This window comes from Lemur catta, chromosome 15, assembly GCF_020740605.2.
Source record: "Lemur catta isolate mLemCat1 chromosome 15, mLemCat1.pri, whole genome shotgun sequence".
Taxonomy (NCBI): Eukaryota; Metazoa; Chordata; class Mammalia; order Primates; family Lemuridae; genus Lemur; species Lemur catta.
In genome coordinates this window covers 26,831,244-26,854,842 of record NC_059142.1, presented here as the reverse complement: position 1 = coordinate 26,854,842, position 23,599 = coordinate 26,831,244, and the positions used below count along the sequence as shown (strand labels likewise).

Below are 23,599 nucleotides of genomic sequence, written 5' to 3'. Positions count from 1 at the left end.
GACTACAGGCATGTGCCACCATGCCTGGATAATTTTTTCTATATATATTTTGGTTGGCCAGCTAATTTGTTTCTATTTTTAGTAGAGACGGGGTCTCGCTCTTGCTCAGGCTGGTCTCGAACTCCTGACCTTGAGCGATCCACCCACCTCGGCCTCCCAGAGTGCTAGGATTACAGGCGTGAGCCACCACTCCCGGCCTCACCTGTAGCATTTTGAACTGCTCCAGTCTGGAGTGGTTACTGGTTATATGTGGTGGTACACAGCTCTCATCCTGGCTCTTCACCATCATTTTGGGGACATACTTCACCTCGCCTTTGTTGGCCTGTTTCCTGTATTTCATGTCTCCATCTTTTTTCATTTGCTCTCATTTTGCTTCTTTAGAATGGGTATATATAAGGTAAATTCTTTTGAGAGTGGGTATTTCTAAAAATGTCTTTATTCTACTCTGACAATTGATTGATAGTTTGATAGAGTATAGAATTCTAAGTTGTCTGTAATTTCCTTTGAGAATTTTAAAGGTGTTGCTACATTGTCTTCTAACTTCCAGTGTTGTAGCGAAGTCTGACATTCTGATTCCTGGTTCTTTTTGTGGCCTATTCTTTTTTAATATGGAAACTGGCAGGATTAGCTTTTTGTCCCTAGGGTTTTGAAATTTTTGGATGATATGCTTTCCTATGAGTCTGTTGTTGTCTATTGTCCCAGGTATTTGGTAAGCCCCTTTAACCTGGGAACTCATATGTCCTTCAGTTCTAGGAAATTTTCTTGAATCAATTTGTTGGTAATGTCTTCTGCTTGGCTGTTTTGTGTTTAAAATTTCTTTTTATATGGAATTGGAGTTTTTGAAATGATCATCTTTTCTTATCCTTTCTTCTTTTCTTTTTTTTTCTTTTTTTTTTTTTTTTTTGAGACAGAGTCTCACTCTGTTGCTTGGGCTAGAGTGCCGTGGCATCAGCCTAGCTCACAGCAACCTGAAACTCCTGGGCTCAAGCGATCCTCCTGCCTCAGCCTCCCGAGTAGCTGGGATTACCATGCCTGGCTAATTTTTTTTTTTCTATATATTTTCAGTTGTCCAGCTAATTTCTTTTCTATTTTTTAGTAGAGACGAGGTCTCACTCTTGCTCAGGCTGGTCTCGAACTCCTGAGCTCAAATGATCCACCCGCCTTGGCCTCCCAGAATGCTAGGGTTACAGGCGTGAGCCACCGCGCCCGGCCATTGATGCTTAAATTTTTAACGCTAGTTTTTTTCTGTGTAAAATAAGTATCAGTTGTTATATAGTTCTGCGGTCCCCAACCCCCAGGCTGTAGATTGGTACCAGTCTGTGACCTATTAGGAACCAGGCCGCACAGCAGGAGGGGTGAGCCAGTGAAGCTTTGTCTGTATTTATAGCTGCTTCCCATCGTTCACGTCACTGCATAAGCTCCTGTCAGATCTGTGGTGGCATTAGATTCTCATAGGAGCGAGAGCTGTACTGTAAACTGTGCATGTAAAGGATCTAGGTTGCGCTCTCCTTATGAGAATCTAATGTCTCATGATCTGAGGTGGAGCTGAGATGGTGATGCTAGAGCTGGGGAGTGGCTTCAAATACAAATTATTAGCAGAGAGATTTGACTGCACAATAAATGTAATGCCCTTGAATCAACCTCAAACTCCCTCCTCTGCCTCCGTGGAAAAATTGTCTTCCATGAAATGGGTCCCTGGTGCCAAAAAGGTCGGGGGCCACTGTTACAGTTCTTTTAACATTTTCATCCCCAAAGGCTTTTGCTTTTCTGAGAAATGTGAGGAAGTATACTCTCTCCAACCTGTAAATGCAGTAACTAGGACCTTGAGAGAGTCTGACTGTTCGGATTCGTGAAGAAAAGCAAGTTTTTCATTGTTGAGCTGTAGAACTGCTTTGTATCTCAATGGCAATTAATGGCCCAATTCAGCAAGTCATTAATTTGAGTTGCAAGATATTTCAAAATAGGGAAGGAAAAATAATTCCTACCAAAAATAATTTCAGAATGTTTTCTTATTCATATGCTAGCAGGTTTAAATCAGTGACATTCTGATATGTTTTATATAGTACACCTGAACAGGAGCAGCTAATGGTGGTGTGGCTAAGTTGGATGATAAAAGAAGAAGCCTATTTTGAGAGGTAAGATGACTTAATTTGTTTCAGTTAGTTGAGAAAGCTTTTTTTATTCTCTTTTTGGAATTTCATATTTTCTTTTTTGTTTCAACAGTACTTCAGGTGTCTCTGCCTCTTTTGGGGAGATGCTATTATTGGTGGCTATGTACTTTCACAGCAACCAACTTAGTGCTATCATTGATTTGGTCTGTTCCACTTTGGGGATGAAGGTAATTTTCCTTTAACTTCTTTCTGAAAGAAGGTGTCTCTAAGCTGGACATTTTGCTGTAGTATAAATTAAATAGATTGTTTTTTATTTAAGTAATTTCGGTTTAATAGTTTGAAGTTTTATCAGGAGCACTTAAATGCATTTTAAAAACATTTGTTTATGGGGTAATAGATATTCAGTGCAGAGAGCTTGGAAAGCACAGAAAATGGAAAAATATCTTATAATTACATCATTCAGAAGTATCTAGTATACTACTGTTAGCATTCTGATATCTGTTCCTTCTTTAGAATGGCATGCATATTTTGTAATTTTAAAAAACTTGCTAATATATAGGTAATAGTTTCTCATCAATAAATATTCTAATATAATATAATTTTTAATAGCTTCATAGTGGTCTACCATTTGGACTGATCATGATGGTCTTAATAGGGCCTTTATTATTTCCCATGTAGATTTTCCAATTTTTGTATAATGCTTAGGTGAATATCCTCATTTATGTATATACACACACAGGCACTCATATATCTATATCTTCATACACTTGTCGGATTATTTCCTTAGGATGAGTTCTAGAAGGTAATTACTAATTAAAAGAATATGACTATCTTAAGGTGTTTTTTTAGTACTACCAGATGATCTTTCAGAAAGATTATAGTGGTCTAACTGTTCTCATTAGTGAATGAAAACTATTTTTCTAAACTCTAGACTTCATTGAGCAGTACCATTCTTTTTAATCTTTGCAAATTTGATTGATGAAGAATGGTCTCATTTATTGTGCGTTTCTTTGACTATTAGTAAAGTTATAGTTTTTTTTACTTTCTTTTTTTTTTTTGAGACAAAGTCTTGCTTTGTTGCCCAGGCTAGAATGAGTACCGTGGCATCCGCCTAGCTCACAGCAACCTCAAACTCCTGGGCTCAAGCTATCCTACTGCCTCAGCCTCCCAAGTAGCTGGGACTACAGGCATGTGCCACCATGCCCGGCTAATTTTTTTTTTTTTCTATATATATTTTTAGTTGGCCAGATAATTTCTTCTATTTTTAGTAGAGATGGGGTCTCACTCTTGCTCAGGCTGGTCTTGAGCTCCTGACCTCGAGCGATCTACCCGCTTCGGCCTCCCAGAGTGCTAGGATTACAGGCGTGAGCCACCACACCCGGCCCAACTTTCTTTCTTTTTGAGACAGGGTCTTGCTCTGTTGCCTGGGCTAGAGTGCAGTGGCATCATCATAGCTCACTGCAACCTCAAACTCCTAGGCTCAAGCAATCCTGCCCTCAGCCTTCTGAGTAGCTGGGACTACAGACGTGCACTCCACCATACCAGGCTAATTTTTCTATTTTTCTTGTAGAGATAGGGTCTTGCAGTGTTGGTCAGGCTGGTTTGAACTCCTGGCCTCAAGCAATCCTCCTGTTTTGGCCTCCCAAAGTGCTGGGAATATAGGCATGCACGATTGCACCCAGCCAAAATTTTCGTTTTTAAAATGTGTTGGCCAGGCCTGTAGTCCTAGCACTCTGGGAGCCAAGGTGGGAGGATCACTTGAGGTCAGGAGTTTGAGACCAGCCTCAGGAAGAGTGAGACTCCGTCTCTACTAAAAATAGAAAGAAATTAGCCGGGCAACTTAAAATAGAAAAAGTTAGCTGGACATGGTGGTGTTGTAGGCCCAGCTACTCGGGAGGCTGAGGCAGAAGGGTCACTTGAGCCCAGGAGTTTGAGGTTGCTATGAGCTAGGCTTGCGCCAAGGCACTCTAGCCAGGGCAACAGAGCAAAACTCCATCTCAAAAAAAAAAACAAAAACAAAAACAAATCCATGTGTTTTCGCTAATTGATTTCTTTTGTGAAAAGTTTATCAGAATCCCAGTTTTTCTGTAGGGATTTTTATTTATTTTTCCTACCACTGACTTAAAAGGCATAAAAGATGTGCCATTATGGCAGGCATGGTGGCTTACTCCTGTAATCCTAGCACTTCGGAAGGCTGAGGCGGGAGGATCACTTAAGGTTAGGAGTTCGAGACCAGCTTGAGGAAGCATAAGAACCCATGTCTACAAAAAATAGAAAAATCACCCTGGTGGCATGCACCTGTAGTCCCATGTATTCCAGAGGCTGAGGTAGGACAATTGCTTGAGCCCAGGAGTTTGAGGTTGCAGTGAGTTATAATGACGCCACTACACTCTATCCTTGACAACAGAGCAAGACCCTGTCTCAAAAAAATAAATAAATAAAAATAAAAATAGTATTTACTAAGTACTTTTTATATTGGTTCTGTTTCTGAGGAAAAGCACACTTTAATGTTGGATTTGAGAAGCCACTTCTGAAACAGAGTATAGTACTTGAACATTTGAACATTAATATTATGTATCACAGCCATTTTGTTAATAGATAAATCACCAGAGTTGTGTTTCATATATTATATTTTTATATGCTATTGGAATTCTTTTGGTTATTTTAGATTGTAATTAAGCCAAGCTCCTTGAGCAGGATGAAGACCATCTTCACACAGGAAATTTTTACTGAGCAGGTACTTTTTTTATTCTTAGGTATCTATTTAACTTTCTTTAAGAACTTATCTTTGGGAGAAAACTTGTGTATCTCACCTTAAGAGAATAATGTGGCCTCCATTCCTTTTCAATTTCTAATGATGATTTATTTTATCTTTGAAACTTCTATAAAGAGTAATTCATTTAAAATACTACTACATTTTAAAGCTACTAATTATGTAAAAAAGCATGTTTTAAATTTATATATTTGTGGACACTTTGAGTAGATACTTAGGAGCATAATCTTAGATATTGATGGTAGGGTACTCATAAGGGGTAATCATTTGGATTTGTCAGGAGAAAAATAAAGACCAGTTTAAACCTTTAGTCTCTAAGGTTCATTTCTAACTAGATTACAGGCTAGATTCTAAATTCCTTATTGTTAACAATATGTACCTATTCTTGTTTGGCCTCAGCACTGTTGTTCATGGGTAAGCCTAAGGATATTGTATTTCTCAGTGAAGGAGTCTATTCTAAAATTTAAAATTAATTCCCAGAGTCACTTGTCAATTTAAATCTTAAAACACCAAAAATATGTATGTCTTTAAAAATGAAGTACTTGAGAAAATATTCATGGGTTCATTATTGTTGCTTCTTTTATGGTATTTAATATCCTTATCCTTATACCATATTCTCCCTTCACCTCCCAGCACAGGTATGCACATATACTTATTCATAACAGTCACATATAGGGCATAGGAGCATCGTAAGTTTTTTTTAATCTTTAAATTTGAACCAACTGGAAGACAACTTTAAGGAGGGTCTTCAAAAGACAATTAGAAATCTATGTATGACACAATGCAAATAATAATTCCTATTTATATTTGTGTGGTACTTTATAAATCACGTAATATTTTTCCAAAAAAGTATTCTTTTTTCTCCCTCACAACAACCCTTCGAGGCAGGTAAGGCTGCATTCTCCCATTTTGTAGATGTGAAAATAGATACAGAAGATAAAGTGACTTCTCCAAAGCCAGACTGTGTGATTCCAAATTTTATATTTTTTTTACCTTATCATACCACTGTATACATATATGTTTAAAAACTAATAAAAATTTAGAGAATTTTATAAATCCCTAATTATATCCATCCTCATCATTTGAAAATAATTAAAATATGTAATAATTGATAGTCATCATTAATTTCTAGGGATGACATTTATATTAATTATTTATAGTCTACTAATCTTCTTTCAAAATAATTTTGTATTTGATTCTATCATATATATATTAATACTATTTTTTCCTCTTAGGTTGTCACAGCTCATGCAGTTCGAGTCCCTGTCACCAGCAACTTGAGTGCCAACATTACTGGGTTTCTGCCTATTCATTGTATTTACCAGCTTCTCAGAAGCCGTTCCTTTACCAAGCACAAAGTGTCAATTAAAGTATGACCTTATATTTATATTTCAGAGAGCAATAATGCATTTTCTTCTCTTCTGTTTTAGTGTGTAGGTCTTCACTGAGAGTTTTGTGCATAAAATATGTGGTATTAAGCTAAGTTACTAGTCATTTATATAATTATAGTAATTAGGAACCTAATTTCAGATTTTTAAAACAATGTAACTGTTACATACAAAATGTATAAAATTACTAATCCATTTACATTCTCAAAAATAGCACATGCTGCTTTAGAAATTGCCATTTTCTAAATTTTGATTTTGTTCACCAAATTGGAAAATTTACTGGTCAGCCATGATTAGCATTTGTAGATTTGTTGTAAGTACACCTAATGCCTAACTTACACATATTTTGATATGTTTTTGATTTGTTATAGTTGGCTATATGGAACAGTTAAAAGGTCCTCTAAAGAAAAGGCTGAAACCCAGGAGGTAAAGAAATCTGTTTGAACCTTTTCTATAGAGGCTCCTTTATTTACAAAGAACGAAGGATAATATATGCATGATATATCACTTTTAATTGTCCCTTGTTTTTTATGATTTAGTGAAATTATTTTCCAGCTAGGTTGCATTTCCTTCTTCTTTATATTTTTATCAAGTAAAATAGCAAAGAATTGAGTCCAAATGCATACCCAGCATTTTTACATGTCCTCTAACTAAAGATTGTTAAATGATAGTCTTCTGTAAGTGCTCGTCAAAGACACTTTCTTCATCTTTCTGAGGGCTTGCTGCGAAGGACTATCCCTCTCCTCAAATTCCTCTCTGCTGTGAGGTCTTCCATGACAACACAAATGGTGCTCTAAATACAGATATGGTAGGGACCTAAAATGTTTTTCTCACTACTTAAAAACTAGTAGATTAAACCCAATATCAAACTTGTTATCATTTTAGGTTCATCTTATACTTTATAATATCTTCAACATTCTTGATTAAGATATAAAGGTAGTTCATATTTTTAAATCAAAGACAGTTATGATACAAGATATTTGGAACTGGCAAAAGTTAATAGTGAGTTTCATTGATTCATAAATCATAAACTCTATGTGCTTTTATAATTTTGCTTGCTTTTTCTTTTTGCCATAATTGATTCAGTGCCTGTAACCCTCTTTTTTAGGACTGGATTTATAGACAGCTGTGTGAAACCTCCACTCCACTCCATCCTCAACTACTTCCTCTGATTGATGTGTACATAAATTCTATACTCACTCCTGCATCCAAATCTAATCCAGAGGCCACAAATCAGCCAGTCACAGAACAGGAGATACTCAATATTTTCCAAGGAGTCATTGGGGTAAAATAGTGGTTCTTTTGTATTTTAGTTTATCTTCTGACTTATTTCATATTTTTTTCCTATCAGAGGACTTCTGGGTGGTTCTGAATTTAAAATGAGATTACGTTTCCTTAGATTACCTGTAAAAATTAAAAGAATAGTCATTAAATTCCAAGTAGTTTGTCAAATAGGTACTTGTAATTTTTTTTTTTTTTTAATTTGAGATGGAGTCTCACTCTGTGGCCCAGGCTAGAGTGCAGTGGTGTCATCATAGCTCACTGCAACCTCAAACTCCTGGGCTCAAGCGAGCCTCTTGCCTCAGCCTCCTTGGTAGCTGGGACTACAGGCACGTTCTGCGACACCTGGCCAGTTGTTTTATTTTTTGTAGAGATTGGGTCTTGCTCTTGCTCAGGCTGATCTCGAACTCTTGGCCTCAAGGAATCCTTCTGCCTCGGCCTCTCGAAGTGCTAAGATTACAGGGGTCAACCACTGTGCCTGGACAAGAGGAATTTTTAAAAAAACTTCATTTTAAAGTCTAAAGGGTGCCCTGGAGATTGTGTTTTTGACCAAGTACTGTGTGAGATTTCAACATATTCAACAAAGCTTTGTTTAGCTTCCCAGGAATCTAAGACATACCTAGGTTCAGCGATCTCCAACCTTCTTGGCACCAGGGACAGGTTTCATGGAAGACAATTTTCCACAGACTGGCCGTGAGGGGATGGGGTGTTGTGGGTTTCGGGGTGGTGGTGTGGAGCTCACGTGGTGATGTGTGACCCATTTCCTAACAGGTCATGGACTGGTACTGGGCCGCGGCCGGGGGTTGGGGACCGCAGCCTAGGTTCATTTATGGAGAATTTGATGAAAATCTTTTCCCCCATTTTGTCAGAAGGGAAAAACAGTTGCATTTTTCACAAATATAGACAAATATACACTTATCTTTTTTAGGAGTTACTTTCTTCATGATAATTTCAGATAATACTTCAGACTCCTGTAAATCTTTCAGAAGCAGCGTGGTGGGTTTGCTGCTAAGTAGAGGCTGAAGTCTTTTTTTGACCTATCTCGAATACTACTTAAGCATGTCATCTCCCATGCCATCTCAAGTTTCTTTTGAACTTCAACTTGTCTCTTTGAGTTTAATGTGAACACAGCAGCATTTCTCCCTGTTTTATCTGAGCTTGGGAGCAGCAACACTGAATGGTCTGTTTTGATCCTTTTACTATAAAAAATTCACTGATGAAACATAACATTATTCTAAAACATATGTAATATTACCTACAGGGTGACAGTATCCGCCTTAACCAGCATTTCAGTATAACAGCACAGCTTTTGGTGCTCTACTATATACTGTCTTATGAGGAAGCCCTCCTAGCAAACACGAAGACTTTAGGTAGGTTGTGTATAGGGGAGTGGTTCTAAGGGTAGTTCTTTTTATTTGCTTGTATTTTGTTACTTTCCAAGCTCTTATACTGTAAAATAAGGCCAATATGCTAACAAACTTGAGTATCATTTTATAATCTTTGCAATATAGCATTGTATACTTGATACATGCATGTGTGGGCACATAACCACCCCTTATGTCTCAGTCCTCCTTTTAACAAGCTAAGTTAATAGATAACTGAATTATCTGTATTTTAACAATTTTATTGACCTTGTTCACTAAATATAAATTAAGAGATAAACCTGAAGGAGCTGTAGCTGAAATTTTTTTGCTTGATGTTAGGCTGGAGTGCAGTGGTGCAGTCATAGCTCACTGTAACCTCAAACTCCTGGCCTCACGTGATCCTCCGGCCTTAGCCTCCTGAGTAGCTGGGACCACAGGTGCACGCCACTGAGCCCGGCTAAAATGCAGAAACTTTTAAGTCAATGTTGGCAGATGTTACTTCTTGATGGTTTGAAGTCTCAGGACTGTAAAACCTAAAGTTAAATCAAGTTTTGACATAAAAGGGGTCCAATAGTTACATGACTATGTTATGGAGTAATTTTAAACTTATTTCATTACCAACTGGATTGTTCACATATCTTTATGTAAAACAGCTGTTTTTTAAAATAAAAACATTTATTAAAAGTATTTACTGGAGAAAATTTAGGAAATGAGGACAATATTAAGAACAAAGCATAAACCACCCACAATTCTACTGTCCAGAGATAGTCACCACTAGAAGTTTGCTAGAAAACCCTTCAGTCTTTGGATATATGATAGCTTTCACAAAGTTGAAATCATAATATATATTTTTAGTCAGCTTTTTCTACTTAATAATATATTTTAAACATTTTCTGTCATAGTAATTTTTTTCTAAAACATCTTCAGTAGCTGCATAGTATTTCATCAGAAATCTATACCATTGTTTAACAAATTCCTTATTCTTGGACATTTATATTATTCTTAAACTTTGCCATTATAAATATTGGGGGAATGAATATTCATAGAGCTAACTCGATACACAATTATGATTATTTCTTTCCTTAGGACAGATTCCTAGATGTAGAACTACTAAGTTAAAGATTGTGCAAAATTTTAAGATTTAAAAAATAAATTGCCATATTGCTTTCTTGGCCTCAAGTGATCATCCCACCTCAGCCTCCCAAAGTAATTTATTTTAAAAATTTAAGTATGCCTATAATTAATTTTGGTGTAAAGTATGGGGTACAGATCCGCTTTTATTTTTTCATAATTGGTTATTTATAAACATTACATACTTGTCATTTTCCTATTGCTTTGGAGGATTGCTTTTATGTATATCAACATTTTATTATAAACCAGGCTGAGCACACTGGCTCATGTCTATAATCCCAGCACTTTGGGAGGCCAAGGTAGGAGGATTGTTTGAGGCCAGGAGTTTGAGACTAGCCTGGGCAACATAGCAAGACCCCAACTCTACAAAAAGTAAAAAAGGAAATTAGCTGAGTATGGTGGCCTGTGCCTGTAGTCATAGCTACTCTGGTGGCTGAGGTAGGAAGATTGCTCGAGCACAGGACTTTGAGTTTATAATGAGCTATGATCATGACACTGCACTCCGGCCTGGGTGACAGAACGAGACCCTATCTCTTAAAAAAAACAAAACAAAACGTTTTATTATAAATGTTTGTCTGTTTCTGGATTTTCTTTTTTATGTTTAACATTTCCTGCACCTTTTACCAATACTGTTCTTATTCAGAATTTCTGGTACTCTCACATATTTAATTTTCCACATGATCTTTATAATAATTTTATCTAGTTCCACAAAAGAAACTTATATTAGAATGTTGATAAAAATTATGTTAAGCTTATAGATTAATTTTTTTTTTTGAGACAGGGTCTCACTTTTTGCCTGGGGCTAGTGTGCAGTGGCATGATCATAGCTCACTGCAACCTCAAACTCCTGGGCTCAAGTGATCCTCCTGCCTCACCCTCCCAAGTTGCTAGGACTACAGGTGAGCAGCATTGCACCTGGCTAATTTTTAAATTTTTTCGTAGTGATAAGGTCTTGCTATTGCTCAGGCTGGTCTTGACCTCCTGGCCTCAAGTGATCTTCCTGCTTTGGTCTCCCAAAGTGCTGGGATTACAGGCTGGGCCACTGTGCCTGGCCTTACAGATTAATTTAGAGAGAATTTACATCTTTGCAGTATTAAGTCTTCCTATCTAGGAATATGAAATCATTTTTGCTTTTCAATTAAATTGTGAACATTTTTATTAAAAAGTAAACAACAGATGGTAGTGAGGATATAGAGAAAAGGGAACACTTATACACTGTTGGTGGGAATTTAAATTGGTACAACCTCTATGGAAAACAGTATGGGGATTTCTCTAAGAGCTAAAAATAGACCTTCCATTCGATCCAGCAATCTCAGTACTTCATATTTACACAAAGGAAAACAAATTATTACATAAAAAAGACACATGTATGTTTATGGCAGCACTATTCACAATAATAAAGTCATGGAATCAACCTAAATGTCCATTAGTGAATGACTAGATAAAGAAAATGTGTATGTGTATGTATACCATGGAATACTACTCAGCCATAAAAAGAATGAAATATGTCTTTTGTAGCAACATGGATGGAACCGGAGGCCATTATCCAAAGTGTAAGAACTCAGAAACAGAAAGTCAAATGCCACATGTTCTCACTTATAAGTCGGAGCTAAAGAATGGGTTTGTGTGGACATATAGAGTGGAATAATAGACATTGGAGACTCCAAAAGGTTGAGGGGTGAGAAAGTACCTCTTGGGTACAATGCACACTATTTGGGTGATGGGTACACTTAAAAGCCCAGACTTCACCACTACAATATATCCATGTAATAGAACTGTTACTTGTTCTCCCTAAATTTATTAAAAAAATAATTTTAAGCATTTTACATTTTAACTAAAATGTAAGCTTCTTGAAGTCTAATTTTTGTCCTTTTTTTCACTACTGTATCTCTGGCATCTAGACTGTTACTTGGTACATTATAAACACTTGATAAGTATTTATTGACTCATGACTGAGTTTATTTCAGTTAGTTTTTATGTCTGTTAATAAAATTTTGTAGTTTATATAGGTTCTGTATAATTTTCTCCTAACAAGTTATCAGTGGTTACAGAAAAGGCATTGGTATTTAGTTTGGATTAGCCAACCCCTCTGAATTTCTTCTATTGTTAAGAGTATCATTGATTTAAATTTATTTTTTACTTGTCTAGTAAACAATTTTGGCAGTTATTGAGATAATTTATTTGGTCTATTTATATAATTCATTATATAATTAATGTTTTTATATTCCTGGAATGGACTGTACTTTCTCTTGGTATATTATTCTTTTAGTATGGCTGTAGATTTGATTTGCTTGTTTTTTTATTAAGATTTTTTTCATCTCTGTTTAAGTAAGTGATATTGACCCTTTTTTCCTTGTCTTTTTGTTTTCCTTTCAGGCTTTGGTATCAGGTTTATACTAATGTCATAAATGAATGGGAAGTTTTCCATCTTTTTAAGGATTAAAATGTCAAAAAAACCCCCCAAAACAAGGGGTGGTGTATATAGTAATCAAAACATTTCTACAGTTTTGCTGAGGATGAGGTTAAATGTTAACTTTGAATCTTTGAAAGCCATACATTGGAAGAAATTTAGAAAAGTGATTGCTTATGTTATATGTGTAAGACCAATGATCTTCCTATAGGCCTTTCATAATTATTAGTCTTTTACTGAAGGATTAAGAATATCCTTGAGTTTTATTTCACAGAGATGTTAAAGAGAAACAGTTGCTTTAGGTGGGGCTTCATGGGCTGCTAGTTCTTTGATAGTATCATTAAAATGTATTCAGGATTTGTCTTCAGTGTCATAAGTCCAGAAACTTAAATATTTATACTTTACCCTAAGGTGATCTTGGGGACTCTAGATCTTAAAAATACTAGTTAACATTTGAGTACTTTTTATGTGTTAGACACTACTGAAGTACTTTACAGATGTTAACTCACTCACAAGAATTCTGTGAGATAGATTGTTGTTATCTTTAGTTTATTGGGGAGAACACCCAGGCACAGGATAGTAGTAAGTGTTAGACCCAGGGACTGTCACTGGAATCTATATCTATTGTTTTAACTGTTTTCTGATGCATACTTATTCAGTTCATAAAAGATTGATATGGAAAACTAGGATGCTAATTTATTAATTTAAAAGGGGGATTATATCTAATCAAAAGGCATGTGGCCTGTATAGATAGTGATTCTCAGCCTTTATTCTAACACTTGCACTTACATAATTCTTCTTGTCCTCAATCAAAATATTAATATATTGTTGAGCTTTAGTGTTTGTGGTTTGAAAAAGAATAAGTATATTGAATATGCTTTTTTAACCTATAAACACTCTGATTGAGATTCTCATATATTTCTGTGGTATACAAGCAGAGTACCTCAGAATGAGATTAGGGTACCAGGCATATATTATAGAATATGGTAGAGACGAGACAGAGAAAGATAGTGTTGATTGACAAGGACCTTTACTCTGTGTGATCTAGGAATAAGAGGACTATGACTTCAGGGTAAAAGATGAATTAAAGAGATGAGAAATTAGAGGCAAGGAAAGTGGACCATAGAAGATATTTAAACAGAGAATGAGTAGGCACTAAATTAGGATAGCAGCAAAAGAACAGAAATTAAGATAGACTTGTTAGGAAAAAAAAAGAATGGACATGGCTGGCTGAAGGCAGGAGTTAGGAAAGAAGGAAGTCAGATTCTTATGGCCTAACTTCCTTTAAAAAGAGTCAGCCATCACTATTGTATATAATATGATTAAATGAAGCCTCCTTTTGTATAAGTTACATTGGAGTCATGAAGCTCTAAGCCATGTGTTCATGATCACATTTGATCTTCCTAAATAGATTTGGGAAAGTTTTGACTCACTTATTGGTTGTTTCAGTGTAGGGCACTTCTGCACATGGCTTCTCTCACCTATTTTATGATTTTTTTTCCTCACTAGTTTCAATTTCAGGGCATTTTCAAGATCTTTCTCTTTAGATATATTCTTGCTCTTCCTGTGTAGCCACTATTTTGGTAGTGATTCTTCATCCTTTATGTACTATATTTACAGATAAAGTGAATTAAAAGTAACTTGACATTGTTTTTGTTCCCATTTGGGTTGAAGGTTAAGATTTCTGTTGTTTCTGACTCTTTAATTTATATGTTTTATCTTTGACTGACAGCTGCCATGCAAAGAAAGCCCAAATCATATTCATCTTCTTTAATGGATCAGATTCCTATCAAATTCCTTATTCGACAGGCTCAAGGGCTGCAGCAGGAGTTGGGAGGTATTTGTTTTATTTACTTTTTGCTGCCAAAAATTTAATTGGTAAAAAAATCTTAACTGTTTATAATGTTATAAAATGTAATAGGTGCTCAATATTATTTTTTGAGATAGAGTCTCACTCTGTCACCTCCTGAGTAGCTGGGACTATAGGTACGTGCCACCATGCCCAGCTAATTTTCATATATATATTTTTTTCTTTTGTGGAAATGGAGTCTTGATGCATTGCCCAGGCTCATCTTGAACTCCTGGCCTCTAGTGATCCTCCTGCCTTGGCCTGCTAAAGTGCTGGGAGTATAGGCGTGAACTACCCTGCCCTCAGTGTTAAAAATTCAAACAATTCTAAAGTGAAATTCCTCTTTGCCTTCTTCACTAATCTATAATTTCACTTACTGCAAACCACCCTTCACCCCCCGAAACCCTGTTTTCAGTTTGGTGTTATTTTCAGACATTTTAATTGCAGATATTCAATTAATTTTAACCTACAGAAATAGTAATTTCATGTGGTTGAACCTATCAGATATACACACAAGTGAAAAAACAATTTTTTTAAAACCTATGAATAGTGTTATACCCTGACTCTTCTGAGACTTGCTATTTTTTCTTGCAGACGTGAACATCTTTTCATATCAGTACATGTTGGTCTACCTTATTGGTTTTTATTTATTTTTTGAGACGGAGTCTCGCCCTGTCCCCCAGGCTGGAGTGTAGTGGCGTGATCACAGCTCACTGCAACCTCAAATTCCCGGGCTCAAGCGATCCTCCTGGCTCAGCCTCCTGAGTAGCTAGGACTACAGGTGTGTGCTACCACGCCCGGCTAATTTTTTCATTTTTTGTTGAGATGGGGTCTTGCTGTGTTGCACAGGTTGGTCTCAAACTCCTGGCCTCAAGTGATCCTTCTGCCTTGGCCTCCCAAAGTGCTGGGATTACAGGTGTGAGCCACTGCATCTGGCCCTATATTGTTTTTAAATATTGTATAATATGAATATATTGCAATATTTTTACTGTAAATACTGTCAAATAGAAATATAGTAGTATTTTTAAAGCTTAGATTTTTTTTTTTAATTAAACACTGTAAAATATTTGAATGTGGGTGTTTTTCTTTACTTGAAGTTGGAATTTTTTTCTTTCTTTGGTATGGTTGTATTCAAGGGAAAACATGAGCTTTCGTTAGTTATCATTAGTTATCAAACCAGATGTCTGCGTTTATTTACTTGTTTCTTTGCATACTTTTTTTCCAAAGAAATAATATTTGGCAGCATTTTCCAATTAACATGATTTGTTGAAAAGAGTATGAAATGTAGATTAATTTGTACTTTTGTAAACAGTCTTTTTTGTGAGTATTGGGTATAGTTTTAACTGTACATAATGTTCTTGTGTGCATTTAGAGATTTAAGCTTTAAAGTAATACCACTTTTCATTGTTATAATGTGTTTTCAAACATAGTAACATCAGTTTTAAGCTGCTTCTGTGAGAAAGGAAGCAGCTATTATCCCCACTGGGACTAAGCAGTGGTATGATTTGATCTAAGTTGCATAATAAGGGGTTGATTGGATCTAAAAAGCTTTGATTCCTACTGCTACTACTACTACTACTATTCTTATTACTCTGATGATGATGATGATGATAATAATAATGTAGTAGCATAATATTTATTAGGTTAAGTAGTTAGCATAGTGGTACTTCATGTAACTAAATAGGGATTTTAATGGTGTCATCATTGATTTTCTCAATATTACACATAATAGTCATAAGTAGTCAAACTGTGCCATAGGCAAAATGTTAGAAACAAGGCTTTGATTTGGTAAAAGGAAGTTTTTCCGTTTCTTTTCATCTTCCTTCACCCTTCTTGAATGAAGACAAATGCACCCTATCGTGGGTATCATCAGTACTGCTTCCCTGGGCTGACATACTTAGCTGTGTGACTTTAGGATAGTTAATACATGTGTTTCAGCCTGTTTGGTTCCTTATAGCAGAGTAGGGACATTATTGCCCACTTTGTAGGAATTTTAGGGTGAAATGAGAAAATATATATAAACAACCTGAGACTTTTTAGATATTCAAAATGAGGAACTTTAATTTTACCCATCTACAGCAGTGATTCTCACTAGAGTTGGAGGAAAGGACATGTTCTCTACAGAAGCCTGTCAGTATTTCTGAGTGGGGTTTTTTAAAACCATAAATAATTTTTCCCAAATGAATATTATTTCCCCTCTTTTTCTTTCCTCTCCCCTCAAACTATTGAACCACTGCTTTGTCAAACAACTTTTCCTGATAGGACACTGTTATGTTGGGTTGGCATAGGAAGAAAGCTTGAGAACTTTTGATATAAGTAGTAGGTCCCAGTTCAATGTGTATCCGATTACTTGGGCATCTTTCTTTAAGTAGATTCTCTGGCTCAAACTACTATATAGAAGTTCTTGAACTGTGGTATGCATGCACAAGAAGTACAAATTCCCAGGGCTCCATTCCAGAGCTTCTGATATAGTCATCTGGGATGGCATCCATTATTCTGCACATGCAACAAGCTTCCCATGCTTCTGATGCCAGTGTTACTCTAATCATACTTTGAAAAACACCGATTTTGAGCATAACCTTTCCTTGTGGGCTGTTGGCTTGCTAAAAATGAGATGGGTAGGGAAGCTTCTGGTGTTTGAAAATGGATAATCCAATTGATTTCCTGTAAATTTTCAAGGATTGCATTCAGCTTTATTACGTCTCCTTGCAACTAACTACCCACATTTATGTATTGTGGATGACTGGATCTGTGAGGAAGAAATCACAGGGACTGATGCCCTGTTAAGGCGAATGCTCCTGACGAATAATGCCAAAAACCACTCTCCTAAACAACTCCAAGAAGGTATAGTACTTTGATACTCCTTTTACCCCTTTTGTAGTACAAGGAGATGCTAGTCTAACAGAAATCTTATAATCATGCAGAGTTTTCCTGGGGATATAACAGAGTTTTGTTAAGTATATTTTAAGTAATTCTGTTTGAGTTTTAAGGAGCTTTAACCATTTCTTTCTGACATACTTTTATCTTTTCTCTTATATCACTAAAAAAGGTGATGTGGTTTTAGGAAGGTCCTAAACTGGTTAGAAATAAGGACAATGGAATAGGGCAATATACTTGCTGTTAATGGATAAAATGTTCTAGGTCAGCACTGTTAAATAGAAATATATTAATTAATAATGTAAGCCACATGTATATACTTTCTAGTAGCTACATTAAAAAACTAAAAAGCAGGCAGTATTCATTTTAATAATCATTTTATTTAACCAAATATATTCAATATTATCATGTAAGCAATATAAAAATTATTAATATTTTACTCCCCAACCCCCCCCAAGTTTTTGCAATTTGTTGTGTAATTGACACTTACAGCACATCTCAATTTGGACTAGTTGCATTTTAGATGCTTAATGGCCAGATGTGGTTAGTGACTACTTTATTGGAGAACACAGTTCTAGATATTTTTTAGTAACTGCAGCAGTCTGCTGGGTGCTTACATCCTATAAAGGGGGCACTTGGAAGAAAGTGTCAAGAAATTTGAATTTTTCAAATGAATGTTAGAGACTAAAAGCAATACTTTGATGTATTTTCCTCTTTCACTTGTGGTTTGTTTTTTTTTTTTAATTTTTAATTTAAAAAAATTTTTTTAAAGGCCTGGAGAGTGTCTGCAGGTCTTGAACTGCTCTGCCTCTGCAAAGAGGTTGTTAAAACGCTGTCGAAGGAATCGCTGAGCTAAAGCCAGCCCCACTTGTGTTTTTAAAATCAGTCTGAATCACCAAGAAAATGAGATTAGTCTTTGGGTCACCAATGTGATTTTTTTCTTTTTTTTTAAAATCATCTCTTCATTTTTAATTTCTTAAAAAGCATGTTCACAGCACACTCCAAGATTGCCACACAGCAGTGGTTTGCTGCTCTTATCAGAGGATGTCAGAGAACAAAAAACAAAAAAATCGTTAATGGTTTTAAAAATTAGTTCTCTGAAATTTCCATAAAGCCAATAATCACCATTTAAATCTTTATTTCAGAGTAGTAAACATTTCAAAAATGTAGTATCTACCCAAAATCATACTTCTCTGAAATGTAATTAAAAGCTATACAACAAAACAAAAATAAATATTCTTCTAGAAAGAAAATATTTTGCATTTTGAAACAATGTTAAAGGGGAGGCTTTCCAATGTAAAAGATGTCTAGATTTTTACTTTCTATTACCACACAGAAGGTTTGGATCTTTAGTGGTTCCAATCTGACTTCAGTAATAGGAGGAATGATTACATTGTAGTTAATGAACTTCAGTCCTAACAAAGCCAATATACTTTTCCAATACAGTACTTTTTTAAAGAAGTATTGTACAACTAATGTGATTTTAAAAATGAGATATTTTTTCTTTATGAAACTACTGCACTTCCATGAATCTTTCTTAAGGTCTTTAAGTTTAGTCACAACTATAGCTAGAATTGAAAGTTTTACTTTTTAGCAACATTGCTTTCTTGATTTGTTTGGCCTATAGTCTGAGAGAGCAATATTACTTGCTGCCTAGTAAACTTTACAGAACTTAGATTATGACTGCTTAATTTTCTTTTAGCATTTTCAGCTGTTCCAGTAAATCACACACAAGTGATGCAGATTATAGAATACTTGACTCTACTGTCAGCCAGTGAGCTAATACCATATGCAGATGTATTAATATCCAATATGAGCCAGCTGTTGAATTCAGGGGTTCCACGGAGAATTCTTCAAACAGTCAATAAACTATGGATGGTTCTTAATACTGTGATGCCTAGAAGGTAAATTCAGTGTAACCTAAACTTAATTGTAAAAAATTTTCACAAGACCACTTATGTCAGTATTTGTTGATTATGTGACAATATAACTCTTTTCTGAAGACTATTAATTAGAGTTGTTATACCTTTAAGGAGAAAAATAAACTTTGTCTTAAGAAATAGAGAGAAACCATGATGTATTTCTAACTTGAGAAAGTTCTTTAAAAGTGGGTTTTGGGCTAGGTATGGTGGCTCATGCCTGTAATCTCAGCACTTTGGGAAGCCAAGGCGGGAGGATCGCTTGAGGCCAGGAGTTCAGGACCAGCCTGAGCAACATAGCAAGACCTCGCCTCTACAAAAAAGTTAAAAAATTAACCTGGCATCATGGCATGCACCTGTAGTCCCAGGTACTTGGGAGGGCGAGGCAGGAGGATCACTTGAGTCTAGGACTTTGAGGTTGCAGTGAGCTATGATGACAACATTGCACTCTAGCTTGGGCAACAGGGTGAGATTCTGTCTCAAAAAAAAAAAAAAAAGATTCTCATATATAGCTATTTTTGGCTAATTGTGATTAGGATCACTATCATGTTTTGTGTCATTGCAGTGGTTTCAAATTTTGCTGCACATTAAGATTACCTGGAGAGCTTTTAAAACTCCTGATCTCCAAGTTGTAACCAATGCCAATGAAATCAGATGTCTGTGGGTGGGAGTCAGGCATCAATACTTTTTAAAAGATTCCCCAGGTGATTCCAAGGTGCAGCAAAGTTTGGTGGACACTGGGTTACCTAGTTTGTCTTCAGCCAATGGGTCTCTACTGTTCATAGATTGCATCAGTAACATCGGATCAGCTCTAGAAAACAGTATCTGGAGACCTGACTTAGTTGAGATTTTGATTTAGTAGGTCTGGGGTGGGTTCTGGGAATATATATACTTTTGAAATTAAATTTTTACTTATGTCAAATTAATAAATGGACATAACTTAAGAAGCTAAGTAGTATATGAGGTTTGCCTCACACCTTTCTATTTTAGACTCTAGTTCCCCAGAGACCACTGTTTTTAGCTCTTTTGTCTTTTTACGTTGACATTTATATCCCCTCAATATATACCAATAATATGCTTATAATAACTGTGATTTCCGGATTTTCCAATTTAGAAATTATCTATTGACTTCCTACTGTACAAGATGAAACTTTAGCCCTCTACCAGCTTTTTCTCCTGTGAGTCTCACTTCCTCCAATACACACTTCCCCTCCCCTTATTTCTCCCAACACAGGTATATCAAATTTTTAGTTAAAGCAGTATTTAATGTACATATTATTATAAATACAGAAGTGGTATTTATAGTTGAGCTATGTGGTATCCTTTGATTACAATTTCTTTCTTATACAAGTGCCCTCCCTCACACTCAACACAATACCCTAAGTTAGTAATACTTGCCTTTTTTCTGTTTGCTGGGGTTTTTTATTGTTGTTTTGGTATCAGCAACTAATAACTAATGTCCCCAAACTTCATTATTGAGGGTAAATTTTACTTTACAGTTAGTCATAACACATCAGGTAATATATCAGTAACAGTTTTTTTAGAGACATTCCTTTCAGAGCTTTCCATCTTCATGTTCACATCTGGGACATACACAATTGCCATACTAGAATTGCTGTTGTCTCTCTTTGTTGGTTTCTATGTTTTTCATTTTCTTGGTTTATGGCTTCATTTTAGTGAGTGGAACATTCTCTAAGTTGCTTCCTGAGAAAGGGAATGTGGGAAACTTAATTTTTTTGAGACTTTTCATGAGTGAAAGGTTTTTATTCTTCTCACATGTGATTGATATATTTAGCCTAAGTGTAGCGTTCTGGGTCATTTTTGCTCTCAGATATTTGAAGGCATTGTTCTACTGAATTAGAGTTTCCATTATTGCTATTAACAATCTGATGTTATACCAATTTCCAACCCTTTGTATGTGACCATTGTTTTTTCTCTCTTCAAAGATTTTAGCCTTTTTTTTTTTTAACTCTTCTGGAACTTCATGATGATGTATTTTGAGGTCTTTTTTCATTCATAGTGCTGGACACTTGGTTGGCCTTTTTTGTCTGTATGGTAATGCTTTCATGTCTAAGACATTATCTTTCTTCAGTAATTTCCCTCGTTTTCTGTAATTTGTATTTTTGTAAATTTGTATTTTTATAAATTTTTTGTAATTTGAATTTTGAAGCTCTCTTTTTTTTTAATGTGTCTTTTAAATATACTCTTTGGATATTTCCTCAATATTATCTTCTGACCTCTCCTTTGAAGTTTTAAATTTGTTATATTCTTAATTACTAAGAGCTTTTTATTAATATTTTCAGATGCCTCTTGTTCTTGTTTCATGTGTGAAATATTTTATTCTTTAAGGATATTAATAATAGTTTTTTAAAAAAATTTTCTTCTGATCCCTACATTTTGTTTCTTTGGAGTTCCTTTTTTTCTGTTTGTATATTTTATTCTTTTTCAAAGTAAAAGCTTTCTTCAAATGTCTGATAATCCTTGTTTGTCCACTCATATTTAAGAGGGGGAAGTTCTATGTGGGTGGTGGGGCTGGGGACTCCTGGACTTCACTGTAAGAGATCAAGTACCCTCCTCATTGGAATATCCCTTAGTGATTATGATGTGAAGTCAGATTAGTAACCACTTTGATAATCTGTTAATGTCTAATCTCAAAGTGGCATCTCACATCCAGACTTTATGATGGTTAATATAGAATAATGACTTATATTTATAGGGCCAGATACAGTTTCAAACTGTTTTGGTAAGTATTATTTATAGGTATTATTCCTATTTTACAGATAAGGAAACAGAGCCCCAGTGACTTATACAGAATCATATAGCAAGTATGGTATAACTGAGGTTTTAATTCAAGTTTTATTCTTTATGCCATGATTATTCCATTATAACTATGAAAATTTTGAGACTACTGTGTGTTTACTGTTTTATCTTTATTTGTTTTGGAGACACAATAATAGGTTAGATGTCTATAGTTTTTAATTTTTCAAAGTTCATTCACACCTGTTTTCTTTTTCCTTAATATAACTTTCTAAGGTAGAAAGTATTGGATGGCTACAGATTTCAATTATAATATAGCTGTTTGAACATGTGATTATTTTCTAATCAGGCTGTGGGTAATGACGGTTAATGCACTTCAACCTTCAATAAAGTTTGTACGACAACAAAAGTATACTCAGAATGACCTGATGATAGATCCTCTCATTGTCTTAAGGTGTGATCAAAGGGTTCACAGGTGGGTGTCATTATAGTTTCATTTTTATTATAGAGTTATACTTTGGAGAGTAAAAAGAAATTGACAAAATTCAATTTAGACTTATATTTTAGTGTTCTTGCAGATAACTAGGCAGTATGAACTGTGCAGTTTTTTTTTATCTTTTTTAAGTTGTATTCATGAAATATATATTCAATTTAATATGTAATATGTAATTAATAAAACCTAGCCTTAGAGAAATGTCATTATTGGTTTTGGTAACCATTAGTGGTGGCTTTTCTCTCTCACCGTCAAGATCAGTAAAGAATAACACTATTTCTGCTTGCATGTTGAAAAAGGCTTTTAAAAAACTGGTTCATGTGAATCATTACATGTATCAAAACTGTGACATTTTTGGCATGTTCAATTGTGATGTTAGCTTCATTGATTCCACATTTAGCTTTAATTCCTTGCCAGTTGCTGAACTTAAGCAATTGCTTTGAAGTGGCTTCCACTCAAAAGGCAGAATTTAATTAATTCAAATTATTAATATTTGAATTTCTAGTTGTTATGACAAGTAATGTCAAAGGTATTTAAGTAGAGTGGCCCACTTTTAAAGTGGTTGTCAGCTGCATGGGGAAATGAGACAGATATATGAAAAGTTAAATGATATGGTCGTATGCAGATGAATGATGTATAAATGAATGCTGTTAAAAGTTCAGGAAAGATGTTGAAGAGATGGGACTTGAATACTATTTTATTTTATTTATTTATTTTTTTGAGACAGAGTCTCGCTTTTGTTGCCCGGGCTAGAGTGAGTGCCGTGGCGTCAGCCTAGCTCACAGCAACCTCAAACTCCTGGGCTTAAGCGATCCTACTGCCTCAGCCTCCCGAGAGGCTGGGACTACAGGCATGCACCACCATGCCCAGCTAATTTTTTTTTCCTATATATATTTTAGTTGGCCAGATAATTTCTTTCTATTTTTAGTAGAGACGGGGGTCTCACTCTTGCTCAGGCTGGTCTCGAACTCCTGACCTCGAGCGATGCACCCGCCTCGGCCTCCCAGAGTGCTAGGATTACAGGCGTGAGCCACCGCGCCTGGCCTTGAATACTATTTTAAAGAATGGGGATAGGGCTGGTCTGAGTGCAGTGGTGTTTACAACTAATTGTTCACAACCAGTTACAGATTTTCTTTGTTCATGCTCCACTCCCACTACTTCACTTGACTAGCCTTAAAAATAAAAAAAGAAGAAGAAAAAAAACAGATAAACAAATAGTATTATGGTGGGGGTTAGGGAGTCAAGG

General features: G+C 35.5%; 1 protein-coding gene across 4 annotated transcripts in view; it reads left to right on the top strand.

Annotated features, from left to right (window-relative positions):
• INTS2 (integrator complex subunit 2) overlaps positions 1–23,599 on the top strand; it is a 47,405-nt gene that overhangs the window by 15,457 nt on the left and 8,349 nt on the right. For all 4 annotated transcript variants that reach the window (XM_045525601.1, XM_045525602.1, XM_045525603.1 and 1 more), the window contains exons 10-19: positions 2,064–2,135; positions 2,224–2,338; positions 4,780–4,848; positions 6,120–6,254; positions 7,381–7,557; positions 8,815–8,923; positions 14,191–14,295; positions 16,987–17,151; positions 18,887–19,088; positions 22,210–22,335. In XM_045525601.1, the coding sequence (XP_045381557.1) occupies positions 2,064–2,135; positions 2,224–2,338; positions 4,780–4,848; positions 6,120–6,254; positions 7,381–7,557; positions 8,815–8,923; positions 14,191–14,295; positions 16,987–17,151; positions 18,887–19,088; positions 22,210–22,335 (1,275 nt within the window). The remainder of the gene's footprint in view (positions 1–2,063; positions 2,136–2,223; positions 2,339–4,779; positions 4,849–6,119; positions 6,255–7,380; positions 7,558–8,814; positions 8,924–14,190; positions 14,296–16,986; positions 17,152–18,886; positions 19,089–22,209; positions 22,336–23,599) is intronic.